The sequence below is a fragment of the Antechinus flavipes genome, chromosome 5, assembly GCF_016432865.1.
Source record: "Antechinus flavipes isolate AdamAnt ecotype Samford, QLD, Australia chromosome 5, AdamAnt_v2, whole genome shotgun sequence".
NCBI lineage: Eukaryota > Metazoa > Chordata > Mammalia > Dasyuromorphia > Dasyuridae > Antechinus > Antechinus flavipes.
This window is the reverse complement of record NC_067402.1, coordinates 233,069,623-233,085,327: the sequence shown is the minus strand read 5'-3', so window position 1 is coordinate 233,085,327 and position 15,705 is coordinate 233,069,623. Positions and strand designations below refer to the sequence as shown.

At 33.5% G+C, this 15,705-nt stretch overlaps 1 protein-coding gene across 6 annotated transcripts in view; it reads right to left on the bottom strand.

Moving 5' to 3' along the window:
- The window catches only part of CCDC91 (coiled-coil domain containing 91), a 527,068-nt gene that overhangs the window by 165,095 nt on the left and 346,268 nt on the right, over positions 1-15,705 (bottom strand). For all 6 annotated transcript variants that reach the window (XM_051961141.1, XM_051961140.1, XM_051961143.1 and 3 more), the window contains 2 exons: positions 947-1,039; positions 790-858 (listed from right to left, as the gene is read on the bottom strand). In XM_051961141.1, coding sequence (XP_051817101.1) covers positions 790-858; positions 947-1,039 — 162 coding nt within the window. The remainder of the gene's footprint in view (positions 1-789; positions 859-946; positions 1,040-15,705) is intronic.

Genomic DNA, 15,705 nt, shown 5'->3' with positions numbered 1-15,705 from the left:
ACCTCCTAGTTGTCTTGAATTGGAAAATTGCCTAACTCTGTCCTTCTGTAGCTCTACTGCTCCAGAATTTGTTCTAGAGCATTACATAAAATCATTTTTAGAGAGTAGGTGAATCCCTGTCCCTTCTCTGCTATCTTGCCTTCCAAGGCCTACATTGAACTATTTTTTAAAATAGCTTTTTATTTACAAGTTATATGCATGGGTAATTTTACAGCATTGACAATTGCCAAACCTTTTGTTCCAATTTTTCCCCTCCTCCCCACCCCCTCTCCTAGATGGCAGGTTGACCAATACATGTTAAATATGTTAAAGTATAAATTAAATACAAAATAAGTATACACTACATTGAACTATTAATGACTGTTCTCTCATTCTGGTTATTCAATTGAATCCATCTAATTTTTAGAATTAGCTTCTTAGAATTGTTAGTTTTCCTTCCAGGTTTATTTCAACTACCACACTGTATCCAAAGTCTTTCTTTATACCCTAGCTATTAAGGCACTCTTCTTCTTCAACCTATCTCATGTTTACTTTTTTGTTTACATGTTATATACCTGGGCAGATAGTCCTAGAGGTATAAAAGATACTCCAAAATGCCTTTGCATTTATAAGGATTGGGGTTTTGCACATGGACATTTAAATATTTGTTGAATTAAAATAAACATAGGGAGAAATGAGGAAGGAAACCCTCTTTCTGCAGCTATTACATCAATAGATAAATTGCAAAATAAACCAACTCACCTTTCTTAAATTTCACCCATTTATAAAGAAACCAATATATGGAAATACCTTTGCTGCAGTTGCTAATGCATCTTTATTTCTTTGCATTTCTTCTGTCAAATACTTTCCCAATAATTCCTGCAAATCACAAAATGGTTCAAAAGATATTAGATCTATTATTTCAGGAAATGAGGACTATTTCCCCCAGTGGTACTTGGAATCTTACCTTCTGATCTTGAGACTGTCGAGTCAAAGCTTCTTTTATTTTTTCTGTTAGCTGTTCCTTTTCTACATCAAGCATATCAAGAAGCCTCTGATGCTTTAAGGAAAGATAATTAAATTATTTTGAATATGATGCAAGTAATTTAGAAGAAAGGAGGAGAGAACTAAAAGAAAGGCGGAAAGTTGCTGAACTCAAATTGCCACACAGAATGCTTCTAACTTGACATGTAATAAAGCTGCAAAGTGGTAAAATTGTTACATTACCACATCTGAAGTCAGGAAGACATTAGAGTTCAAATCTAGTCTCAGACCCTTATTAACTATGTGATTCTGGGCAAGTTATTTAACCTGTTTATTTCAGTTTTCTTATCCTTATCCAAATAGAGATAAAAAGTAGTTTCTTCTTTCAAGAGATATTGTGGGATCAAAAAGAATTATAATTGTAACATCCTTAGGAGTGCCTGGTGCACAGTAAAGTACTATATAAATGTTAGGTATTATTATACCTGGTATTGTTATTGACTTGAAATATAGATATAAATTTATATACTGTGAAGTTCATCTAAATAGAACTTTAACAGCCAACCACTGCCACCTTTCTCAAGTACTTCATGGTATATTTCTTACTTCATCAAACCAAAGTATGATACGAGATCTCCCAAAAGGGAACAATTCCATATTAAAATGAGATGAAGGGGTAGCTAAGTGGTGCAGTGGATACAGCACCAGTCTGAGTTCAAATCTGATCTCAGAGACTTAATACTTGCTAGCTGTGTGACCCTGGGCAAGTCACTTAATCCCAACTGCCCTCAGCAAAATAATTTTTTTTTTAAAAAAGAGAGAGATGAATAAAATGGGAACAGAAGAGAAAATTTCTTTTCAAATCAAACTAAGAAAGATAAATAACTAAAATGAATTAGGATTTTAAGCTGATAGCAAAAGAAATGATCAAATGCTGTTAATAAATAAAACATATGAAAGATAAGTATCATCCTTAAATCAAATACTTTTCATAGTGGAGAATATTGCTGAATGGGAGTAAATATTCTATTAATTACAGCTTTTGCAGCACAATATTTTTCTTTTTACCACAGACACATTAAGTAAAATCACAAGAGGTCAAGATAATACTATGTAATATCCAAGGCTACTTGATATTAGAGTTAATAGAGCTTAGACCATTAGCTTTTATTCCAATACCCTAGGGAACACAAATCCACATTACTTCTAGGGAACCTCAACATTATACCTCAGTCAGTAGTTGGAACTTTCTAATTTCCAGAGATCAGGAATAAGCTGGGGGTGATATGCTAGACATGTTATGGGAGCCAGGGCTAGACCCTCTGAAGGATAGGCAAACCCAATATTACTGTTCTTGAATTAGTTTATTACTCTATCTCTCACTGAATTTGTCCCAAGTGCCAGAATTTCTATTTAAGAGTCTACTTCTCTCTATTATTCTTATAATTCTCACTAACATGTCTTACTATAGGGTCATAGATTTAAAGCTAGACAGAATCATAGAAGCCAAACTCCACATTTAAAGGCAATGCAAGTAGTAAAGGACTAAATCAGGTTGCTAAATAATGTTCTTTGAGTGCAAGCCCAGCTCTCTTCCCTCTGCAACATGCTCAAATTGGTATGCTATATTCTTCTCCTCCTTTATAGCATTACTTTCTAAGATATACTCTAAAAATACTCCTTTCCTCAAATTTTCCACATAGATAAATTTTATCTGTCATGGTTCAACTCAGTTCTTATATCCCCCAAACATTTTTGGGATGTAACTACATTTTTGAACTAGTCCTGCTCAGTCATTATTTACCTTTCCTTAATTCCTTTAATATTTCTTGTCCTAACCACCCAATTGATCATTTGATTATACTATTTGCTTCATTATTATCTAGTTTTGAGTCTAAATCTTGCTTCCCGGACAAAATTAGTGAGCTTTTAAGAACATGGGCTGTTTCTTAAGATTTCTTTGACATCCTTTAATGTCCAGTACTGTATTAGGCAAATAACTGTGCATCAAAGGTTTCCTGAATAAGAATTAGACTTAAGCCACATATAGCTAGTTCCCACCATTTGAACGAGGTCATTACTAAGTGGAAATGGGTAACCTGCCTTTTCCCATATTCTCTTTCCCAAAAGAAATTTCTGCTCAAGTCAAACTTATTTATTCACTTATTGTCCATACTCTGATGTCCTTTGTATTTTTTTAACTATCACACTTCTGTTCAGGTAAGTGGAGAAATATTATTCTCTAACCTTTATCTTCTAGGACCTTGTTCAAATTGTAATTCTTCTATCAAGCCTTCCCTGGCTCTAAGATGGATCTGATTTCTCTTTCTTCTGAGCTCCTGTAATATTTATTTCTATACCATTCATTGAGTAATTAATATGCACTGACTTGTCATGTTATAGTATTGTTTACATTTTTATTGTTGATATGTGGTAGGGCATGAGGAGGGTGCAAGACCTTTAGGGATGATATAGTACATAATGAACTAGGATAGCCATTAAAGGAAAAAAGCATGCCTTTTAAATATTGGTGCTCTAAAACAAAATTCCTTGAATAGAAGCAATATCTTATCCATTCAGGTTAAGCTAGTTTTTCAATTAAAGAAAAACAAAGAAAAACAAAAACAGTACCTTCAAAACTTAGTTGGTCCAGAAGCTTAAGGTTATAAAATGTTAGAGATCCAGCATAGGACTTAATTACTTACTTACTCCAGTACCCGAAAAAGAAATTCTCCTATGTAGTATGACTCTTTAATGCCATGTGAGTCAAAACATCCTTCTGAATAAGAATGACAACATAGCAAATATGGAGGTGAATAGAGGATGCTCCACTTAAATCAGTGCTGTAAGCTTTCTGAATATTTCTTTAATCAATCAAGAAGTATTTATTAGGGACTTACTCTGTGTAAAATACTGTACTGACTGCTGGGAATACAAAGAAAGGCAAAACAAAACAAAACAAAAAAAAAAACCCCAAAAACTTAACCTCAAAAGAAGAAATATGCATTTTAATGGAGAAAATAACATAAATAACTATGTGTATTGAAAATATATACACAGTAAATGGAATGTAATTTCTGAGAGGAAGGAACAATTTATATCTATATTGATATTATATCTAGCAATAGATAAACATATAAATATATATATAGTTATATACACATATATACACCTATATATTATATATGCATATATTCTAAATAAATACATGGTAATTGAAAAGATAACAAAAAGCTTCATATAAAAGATATTGTTTAAACAGACTTTGAAGGAAACAAATTAATCTTTCTAAAGTGAAAAACTTGCTTGTTCTCTCCCCCTACCCTTTTCCTCTTCTCCCCCTCTCTATAGGCTTCTTACTATTGTTTGCATAAGATACTCCATTTTACTGACTGTCCTCATGGTTGGAAATCTCTTGCTCCTTATTTCTATCTCTTGATTCTCCAGATTCCTTCTAGTCTCAGCTAAAACTGCAACATTTTAAAAGACGTCTTTTCTGATGATTCTAATGCTAGTGATTTCCTTTTCCATATTTTTGTTTTGTTTCTCTTAACTATGGTTTTTGAGGACACAGATCATGTTCTTTATATTCTTCACCATGCCTAACAGTGACATCAACAGAATAAGTAATATACATTCATTTAATAGGACTGGAATTTGAAGTAGATGAAATTTGTCTTAAGGAATTTACAACTCCATGTTATTCCAGAGAAGAGAAACAGAGAGATTATGGGGACAGAATGCTTCATATACTATCAAATGATATTAATGTATTGGTTACTTTTGTTTGATTATTCTTTGCTATAAGGAAAGCTTCTGCGTTGGTAGGGACCCTATAATGAGAAATTATTGTACTATAAATATAAAAGTGATCAATAAAATTAAAGTACAAAATTATTTCCTTAAGCTCTAATAATAGATTAGAAAGGTACTTCTTTTTATGTTATGATGTTTAAAATTTAAGACATACTATATTCCCTAATTTATTCTGTTATCAGCAAACAGAAATGTAAGGTATAAATGGTTTCTTTTAAAAATAACAAACATATATATGACTAATACATTCTAAAATAGCTCTGCAGCATTGTTTCTTGGATGTTGAGCCTGCAGAATATATGCAGGTATTATTTTATATGGATATTATATATATGCAAATGTGTGTGTGTGTGTGTGTGTGTGTGTGTGTGTGTGTGTGTGTGTCCCAAGAGAAACTACATAGGGATGATGGATTTTCAAGAACACATTTGAGGATAGGAGAATAGCTTTTCTGAAATGCAGCAATATTGTATTCACATTGTATTTCATCAAAAGGATGCTAATAGACCATAAAACTATAGAATATTCAAAAGGGAGTTAAGGCATTTAAATCTTATACACAAATCTTAAATCTGTCAAGACTGGGATTGAAGATAATAACTTACATTTATATGACCTTCACACTTGCCTCACAACATCATTGTTGAGACAGAATGTACAGAATTCCATTCACTTAAGCAGGTTAAATGGCAGTGTAGATAGAACAATAGTAATGAAGATCTGAATTCAAACCTATTTAGAAACTAAGAAGCTGTGTGACCTTAGGCTTGTAACTTAATTTCTTACAATCTTAATTTCTTCATCTGTAAAATGAAAATAATAATAGCATTTATCTGACAGTGTTATTAAGAGGATCAAACGAAATAACACATAAAGCAATTTTCAAAACTTAAAGTACTATATAAATACTAGCTATGTGACTACTGTGATTCTTAGGCACAAATATCCATAAAGAGTTCCAAGGAGAAGAACAATGTTCACTTTTGTTGATTATTTTGCCTTCAAGCATAATATTGTAGAACTATTTTTGGGTAAAATAAGACTATAATTAGAAAAAAGTTATATACCCATAAATTGCTATTTAAATGTTGTGAATTCAATTCAAAGTTTGAGTTAAGTTGTTTTTGTCCAGGCTATTGACAAAACAAGTAATGCTGATGCTTGTCTATTTAAAACAAACAAACAAAAACAAAAATCAAAAAATCTTGCTCAGTTTAAATTTATTCTACTACATCAATGAAATATGAATACTGAAAAATTTTTATGGAAAGTAATCTTAACTAGTCTTCAAGAATTTTAGTTTTTGGAATGAACAGTATTTACAATAAGGCCAAGGTGAATATGAGTTTCAGAGAGTAAACTGCAGTGCTTGGATGGTATTTAGATAAGATGAATTCCTAAAGTAAGCTTCCTGGAGAGAGCACAAGGCCTTGGGTCAAGAATATTTGTGTTCAAATACAATCTCAGATACTTGTGTGACCCAGTAAAGTTGTAAATTGTAAAGTCCTTAGAACAACATTTAGCACATACCAAGATATTTAATAAATGCTTATTCCATTCCAATTCATTTAAGTTCATCCTCCATTCAGTTGCCAGTGATCTTTTTTTTTTTTTAATTGAAGCTTTTTATTTATAAAGCATATTTTTTTATATTTTGGTAATTTTTCCAATATTGACCCTTGCAAAATTTTTTGTGGCAAATTTTCCCCTCATTCCCCCTATCCCCTCCCCTAGCTGGCAGGTAGTCCAATACATGTTAAATATGTTGAAATACATGTTAGATCCAAAATATATATATATATATATAATTATCTTGTTGCACAAGAAAAATCAGATCAAGAAGGAAGAAAAAAAACTGAGAAAGAAAATACAACGAAAGCAAATAACAACATCGTGAGTGAGAATGCTACATTGTGTTCCACACTCTGTTCCCACAGTTCTCTCACTGGGTGTAAATGGCTCTCTTCCTCACTGCACAAGTGAGGCTTCAATCAATCAATATTGAAGAGAGCCACTTCCTTCATAATTGATCACTGAATAATCTTGTTGTTGCCATATGTAATCATCTCCTAGTTTTGCTCATTTCACTTAGCATCAGTTCATATAAGTCTCTTCAAGCCTCTCTAAAATCACCCTGGTGGTCATTTCTTTCAGAACAATGGTATTTCATAGCACTCATACACCAAAATTTATTCAGCCATTCTCCAATTAATGGGCATCCACTCAGTTTCCAATTTCTTGACACTAGAAAGAGGGCTGCCACAAACATTTTTGTGTATGTGGGTCCTTTTCCCTCCTTTAGGATCTCATTGGGATATAATCCTAGTAGAAATACTGCTGGATCAAAGGGTATGCACAATTCTATACATATAACTTAATACAATTGGTTTTAAGGAATTACATAAGTTTTAGGATAAGGAAAAAGAAAAATGAGGAGGAGGGGGATGGTACTGACAAAATAGCTGAAAAGCATGAAGAATTAGAAAAGGAATTAAGTACAATGCTGATTACATTAAGGAATGTGGTGCTTCAAAACAGGAACTATTATTAGGGCATTCCCCATCTCATTACCCTCCTTCAATTTCCCCTTCATGGGTAGAGGGAGGAAGAGGGGGAGGAAGGGCAATGACACAATCAGCACTACTCATGAAGCAGCTTTGTCCACCCATCATGACATGATTACAAAGGGCTAAAAAAGCTTTAAAGCTAAAAGTGAAGGACAAGATATATCTGATTTAAGAATAAAAGCATACCCTGGGACTGAAGAATTTGATTCTTCAGATCAAGCCAGGAGAAGATATACTCATTTTTATCTGAAAATTATCAAAGATCTTAAAAAGGCTGGCACTCTTTATGGGGCTACATTGTTTTATGATAAGATGGTATTAGAGAATTTGGCTTTTGAAATTTTAACTCCTAGTTATTGGAAATCTATAGCAAGGACATGTTTAGAACCTGGACAAAACTTGTTGTGGCTTTTTGAGTATAGTGAACTATGTAGGATATAAAACCAACAAAATAGGAAAACTGGAATTAATATATCAGTCATCTTTGATCAAATAACAGGTATAAATCATTATGCAGACATTTTAGTGCAGATTAATTACCCTTTGATAGCATATGAGCAAACTGCTACTACTATCAAAGCATGGGGCATCCTCCCAGGAAAACAAGATATAGGGGAAGCCTTTAGAAAAATAGAGCAAGGTCCAAATGAACCCTTTGCTGATTTTGTGGGATGTCTGCAGACAGCTGTCATACAAACTATTGGTAAAAATGCAGCAACAGAAATTAACAACTTGTTAGAGAAAATGCTAATGAGGTTTGTAGAAGAATTGTACTAGGCCTACACAAAGATACTGTTTCAGAAGAGATCATAAGACGCTGTGCCACAGTGGGCAAAAATGCCTTTTATATCCATGTCATGATGCAGAACGTGGGAAGACGTGGTTCCTCTTGGCAAGGGATTTCCAGAGAGACTCATCAATGCTTTCAATGTGATAAAGTAGGGCATCTGAAAGCTCAATGTTGGCAAAAAGATAAAGAAGACAGAGTGAGAGAACAAGACCCAAAACCCTATGCTCAAAATGCAATAGAGACTTCCATTGGGCATCAGAATGAAGATTGACTCAGGGAAATGAGAGGTGGGGCCCAGCTCCAGGGCCCCAGGCAAAAAAAACAAGTAGGGCATGATGACAGCCAAGGTTACAACCACAGACTCTTTAGAAGTTCAGTACTCAGACACGATCAATCAGTTGAGAAGTAATCTGATGGGGAAAAAGGATTACAATTGGGGAGAATACAGGTTTTATAACCTGACAGAAGGGCAGTGCCCAGTGAAAGCAGCTCCAATATAATCGCCAGGTGATGTGGAGAGATCCAGAAAATGGTGAATGGAAGAGACTAGATAGGTTAACTGCTCGGGGGAGAGGGTTTGCTTATATCTCTACAGATGGAGAAGGAAACAGATGGGTGCCAGCAAGTCATATTCACCTTGTCCATCAGAGAGAGAGACAGAAAAAGAGAAAAAGCTCGAAACAATGGAGAAAGCTCAAAAAACATCGGGTAGTTCCATCTCTGACTACATTTGCCACTGAAAAAGCATGACTGTTAATCCAATGTGTATGGAAATTGACTCATGAACATCAAAAATTGTTGATAAGACTGTTGCAGAACTTCAAAACAGCAGGAATCATTCCTCAGCTATGAAAGTGAGAAGCACCACACCTTCTCCCATTACCTTCCACATCTCTGGCTCCAAACTCTCCTCTGTATCTGAGAACTCAATGATCTGCTTCTGAATGACCAACAAACCTTGCTTCTCTATTCATCTAAGTAAGCATGCTTCATATTTCCCTCAAGAGGGAGCCTCTTTTGTTAGTACTTACCTCATCTTGGCTGAAAAACAAAAGTGACTAGAAAAATCTTCCCTCTTGCCTGTCTTTATACTTACCCTATTCCTGGGTCATGGGGACTTTTAATGAAGGAGGCCAGTGATATTTCTAAAGCAAAAGTATAACTATGTCATTATCCTACTCAATAAATTTCAATGGCATTTATTTCAACAATCAAATATAAATTTCACACATCACTGGCATACCTTCAATCCAGGTTCTAAGCATAGTTAAAACTATAGATTTCTAGTCATTAGGGGTGAAAATTTCATAAGCCAAGTTCTCTAAAAGCATCTTAACATAAGATGATATAGATCCATAAAGAGTGAAAGCCTTTTTCAGATCTTTGATTAATCTTTCCAAATTCAAAGGAGCATGTCTTTTTCAGACTTGACCTGAGGCAGGCTCTTCAATCACAGGGTATGCTTCTATTCTCAAACCAGACTTATCTTATCCTTCCCTCCTTTGCTTTAATTAATTCCTCTTGTAATGAGGACATAGGGAGTGGGCAAAAGTGCTGCATGGGCAGTGCCAATTGTGTCATTGCCTGTTCCACTCCTCCTTCTCCCACCCACAAAGGTAGAGTTGAGGGAAATACTGAGAATACTCTAAGGGTGCATGCTGAGGTATAGGCAGAAGTGAAACTCAGCTATGAAAGTGAGAAGCACCACACCCTTTGAACTTACCCTATTCCTGGGTCATGGGGACTTTTCAAATGAACTTGCACTGTTCTTGTCAGTTAAGCTGCTTTGTACCCTACTTTCTAGGGCCCCACATTGGGCACCAAATTACCATCTGGACTACCTCTCTGGAGGATCTCAGGAACCAGCCTGTGTCCTTGGTCTCAGTAGAGAAGTGAAGAGACGATCCACTTTTGGATAGTCAAATATACAATTACATCACTATAGCACACTGAGCATGTGCTAACTATGAGCACCTTGCTATTATTACGTAAATACATTTTTACTGCAAGTATCTCTGCTTCAAGTAGAATACGGGTTATTCTGCCCTCTGACTTCTCAGGAAAGCTGAGAATTCCCCAAGGGGAGATGAGAGCCAGATCAGACATTGTCAGCAGGTTCCTTCTGGGCTTATACCTCACCCAGAGTTCTTCCACTGTCTGTGGCCCTCCACAAATATCTTTTGTTTGAATTGTCAAACCTTCCTCACTGTGGCTTCCTTTCCAATATTCTTAAATTTTACTCTACTCAATGTATGCCATTAACCAGATACACTAGTCTTGCACTTTCTTGTGCAAGAAATTTTATCTTGTAAATCAATGCATTTTTCCCTGTGCCTGGAATATTCAATTTCCTCATCTGTAATTTCTGGCTTCCATTATATCTCAGACTATTTCCTTCAAATTAGTGCTTTTCATTAGTCATTACCTTCAATTTACCCTCAATATATATTTTTATGTATAGTTATTTGCATGTTGTTTTCCTTATTACAATATGAGTTCTGTGAGATCAGAGATTTCTTTATTTTTCTTTGTATCCTCAGGACTTAGGAGGGGCAGTCCTAGCACAGGGTGAGTGTTTTAACAAATTCTTTTTGATTTGACTAATCAAAATTCATTATTGAATTTCCAAGGGTATTAGTTGCTTGGTGGTTGATCTTTTCAATGGTATGAAGGAGTCTCAGAAATCCCTATTAACCACAATGGACTAGGGACTTTATTTCTATTTAATCTTTTCTGTAAGATCCTGTTTTTGTTTTTGTTTTTTTCCAATCAGTCCTATTACTGAACCAACACAGTCCACTTTTTTTCCCCTTTGTTCTCAGTCTACTTTCACAACATGACCAAAGTGGAAATATGTTTAACAAGATTGTAAGTGTATAGCTTATATCAGATTGCTTGATTATCTTAAGAAAGAGGTGGGAAATGGTAAAGAGGATGAAAAATTTGTTACTCAAAATCTTAAAAAAATGAATGTTGCAAACTGTTTTCACATGCAATTGTAAAAATACTAGTGGGGGAAGAGTACAATTCTAATAAGAAAACTATGCAAAAGTTAGCAGTGATGGCTAGGGATAAGTTGGGTTTTTTAAAGCAGATTTGAGAAGAAATGAACAAAAATCTGAAGACATGAGTCAACTAAAAGGACAAATATTTTCTAATAAGAATACCAACAAATAAAAAAGGAATAACTATTCACCAAGGGAAATGATGGTATTGCAACAAATTTTGCAATGACTTCTGAAAAAACAAATAGTTCCAAGAAATCAAGAATAGTTCAAAAAAGCAATCAAAATGAAAGTGAGAAGTCTACAAAATAAGACATTGATCTTTCAAGTATAATAGGGAAAAAAAGGATAAAACATCTTATAGAAAAATATCATAAAAAAGAAACCTTAATACCACACTTTATGAAAAACTGTCCAGAAAACTGAAGATATATTGTGCAATATAGATCACAAGATTTCAGAGAGCTATAAGAGAAAACTGAATATTAACTTGCCAAAATAAATCTTTTCTTAAAGCTTTTTATTTTCATAACATCAAAGAACAAATTTTGCAGACATCAAGGAAAATAAAACCTTAAAATTCCAAGACTTACTAAGAATCATATAAAATTACTCTGTGCTTACATGAAATCAAACGAAAAATTGAAATATTATATTCTGAAAAACAATGGAGACTGGAGATGCAAAACTAAACCTAAATATTAAAGAAAATAATTAGGCATTCAGTGAAAATAAAATTTTTTAATAATTTCTACAAAAGTACTAATTAGTGTAATTAATAAACATGGAAACAATGATAGCAAATGAATGTGGGGTAATTTTTTTTGTTTGTTTATTAATTAGCTGTAATGGGGGTCTGGTTCCATTTTCAGATACAGAGGTTGGGAGCTCTTTTCTGAGAGAGTTATAATGATAAGTAAGGAAAGGATCCTGGCAAGACTACAGATGTTTTAAACTGGTTCCAGTTAGTGAGATATGTGGAGAAAAGGCTCTTTAATTGGCTAAAGAGACAATAATGGTGAAGGCATCTTGACTTCTGCTACTTCCTCTATTTACTTCCCTTGGAAACTTCTTCATTGTCCAACAAAAGACAATGTAAGTGAAGAAGTCATGGAATCTTAACCCTCTCTGAGGCCATGTGGCCCCAAAAAAGAACTTCAAGTCATTGTCCTCTATATTTGTTTTCCTTTTTATGTAAAGATTGGAACATTCAACCTTCTAAGTTTGATAGTTGTGAAGCATACATTAGAGTGACCTTTTGGAATGCCTTTTGGGGTGTCAGTCTATCTATAGCAATGAGCTAAATTTTGAGCGAATTTAATAAGAATCAATAATGAGATAACAATCCAGGTCTTTCTGGCCCTAAAACCAGCTCGGTATTCATTATATAATAAAAAATTTGGACTATTATTTTTTCAAGATATTACTTTTTTTAAAAATTTATTTTTGTACTTTTGTCCAACTCTGGACTCTTTCTTGTGTCACTTTCATTATTTCTCCATTTTTCTTGTGCCTCTCTGATTTTTAAAATCTTTTTTTTTTAATCTCTTCTGGAACCAGAGGGTAAAATAAAAGTTGAAAGAATCTACTGATCACCTCTTTAAAGAGATCCCAGAGCTCCCAGATCAAGGAGGAAATTTTCTACCAGCCAGAAAGAAACAGTTTAAATATCATGGAATCACAATCAGGATAGCACAAGAATTAACAGCTTCTAAATTAAAAAGTCAGAGTTCTTGGAATATAATAATCCGGAGGACAAAATATCTAGATTTACAACCAAGATTTTCACCTAAGCAGTGAAAATGAGCATAATCTTTCAAGAGGCAAGGAGATATTTAATGAAAATGAGGACTTTTGGGATTCCTGATGAAAACACCAAAGCTGAAAAAAAAAAACTCATAGGTCAGTTTAAAAGGAAAAAATCTGAATTTAATAAGCACCAAATAAAGTGAACATTTTCATATATATAGTAAAGCATAAAAAATTAGGAGAATTTCCCAGGAGATTATAGATTTTTATTGTATACAGCTTGCTTCACTTAAATGCTGAATAAATTCAAGATGCTATTTTAAAAAGCTATCCTGCTCATTTAATTTTCTAGTCTTTCTTCTGTTCCCTACTAAGCATTAAAAAAAAAGAAAAAGAAGAGAAACTCTCCATTTTTCACCACCCATGTTGTTTTTAGACCTCTTTTGTTTTCTCCTTCATGTCTTTCTTCCCTCAGGAAACTCATCAATAAGAAACATATTATGCCTCAAGATTGAATCTACTTAGTGCTGACATTTTAAACATCTTCCTTCAGTCTAGATCATCATACAGAGAGCAAGGAAATAGGTTTCAAGGGCTGTGTTTAAGTAGTGGATTCAGTATTGTTTGCTCCCCTTTTTCTCAGTACCTATATTGTTTGGGAACTTCTTCATGAACTTGGAACAAATCAAAAAAAATTATGAAATAAGCTGTTTATATGCTAAACATTGTGGAGTAGTATGAATACAAAGAAAACATAAGGCAATCTTTGCTCTATTAAGTAGCCTACATGTTATCAATAGAGACAATCTTTATCTTTCTACTATCTTTATCTATAATACACAATCTCCTCTTTCCACTTTGAAGAATTCATTTCTTTCAAGAAGCAATTCAAAGACCACCTTCTAAAAGAAAGTTTCCGAATCCGCCTAACTGCAAGTTCCCTGTCTCCTTATTTATTTTATATTTATTCTGAATATCTTTGTATATATATATAAATATTGTCTCTATTGATAACATGTAGGCTACTTAATAGAGCAAAGATTGCCTTATGTTTTCTTTGTATTCATACTACTCCACAATGTTTAGCATATAAACAGCTTATTTCATAATTTTTTTTGATTTGTTCCAAGTTCAGCACTTTACCCCCAAACATCACTGTCCTTGAAAGTGTATAGTATTTTAAAATGTCCAGATAATCAATTATAATTATTTTTCAGTACTTGAAATTTCTGGTAGTCAAAAGGAAAAGTTCACATTGAGTTTACTTTTTAGCTAATTTTCAACAATTTGAACCTTGTGAAATTGGAGGTAAATTCATAATCACATACCTGAATTCAAATTGCCATGATTTTTTAGACAAAAACATAATATATAAATATTTTATTCAGTTATGATTATGATTAGATTTTTTTTACAGTATCTCTTGTGACTCACATTCCAGGAAAGTACATTTATTTTTATTTTTATTTTACAGGAATAAAGTAAAACTACAAGATCTCTGTATTTATATTTGATTCTGTCTCAAATGTTTTTCATTTGAAGGAACTACTTGCAGAGAAAAAAAAAATGACCTTTTTTTTTTTAAGGTTTTGACTTCAAAAACTCACTCTTCCTAAACCATTCTATAAGAATGTCATTAAATTAAAAAACCCTGCAATTTTCCCCTCATCTCATTTATCAAGGCAATGGGGTATAATGAATAATATAATTCATTTATTTTTCTTAATAAGCTGTTAATTCTTGTGCTATCCTGATTGTGATTCCATGATATTTAAACTGTTTCTTTCTGGCTGGTAGAAAATTTCCTCCTTGATCTGGGAACTCAGGGATCTCTTTAAAGAGGTGATCAGTACATTCTTTCAACTTTTATTTTACCCTCTGGTTCCAGAAGAGATTTAAAAAAAGATTTTAAAAATCAGAGAGGCACAGGAAAAATGGAGAAATAATGAAAGTGACACAAGAAAGAGTCCAGAGTTGGACAAAAGTACAAAAATAAATTTTTTTAAAAAGTAATATCTTGAAAAAATAATAGTCCAAATTTTTTTTTTTTAAGGAACAAGTACACTGAAGAGAAGAATACTTTCAAAAGGAGAATTAGATAAATGGAAAAAGAGGTACAAAAATCACTAAAGAAATTCTTAAAATTTTATATCCAAGAGTTCTGATAAAATCTTCATTGCTAAAAGATACTGAGAATTGACTCAAATTTATAAGAATACAAGCCATTCTCCAATTGATAAAGGATTAAAGGATATGAATAGACAATTTTCAGATAAAGAAATTAGAACCATTTGTAGTCATATGAAGAAGTGCTTTAAATCACTATTGATTAGAGAAATGCAAATTAAGACAATTCTAAGTTACCACTATATACTTCTCAGATTGGCTAAGATGACAGGAAAAGATAATGACTAATGTTGGAGAGGATGTGGGAAAACTGGAACACTAATACATTGTTAGTGGAGTTGTGAACTGATCCAACCACTCTGGAGAGCAATTTGAAACTATATCCAAAGTGCTATCAAACCGGGCATACCCTTTGACTTAGCAGGGTTACTACTGGGCTTATATCCCAAAGAAATCTTAAAGGAGGGAAAGGGGCCCACAGGTGCAAAAATGTTTGTGGCAGCCCTTTCCGTAGTGCCAAGAAACTGGAAATTGAGTGGATGCCCATCAGTTGGAGAATAGCTGAATAAGTTATGCTACATGAATGTTATTGTTCTAAAAGAAACAATCAGCAGGATGATTTCAGAAAGGCTTGGAGAGATGTAGAGGGCCAAGTGTACTTGAAACAAGTAATTTAACAACAAAATAC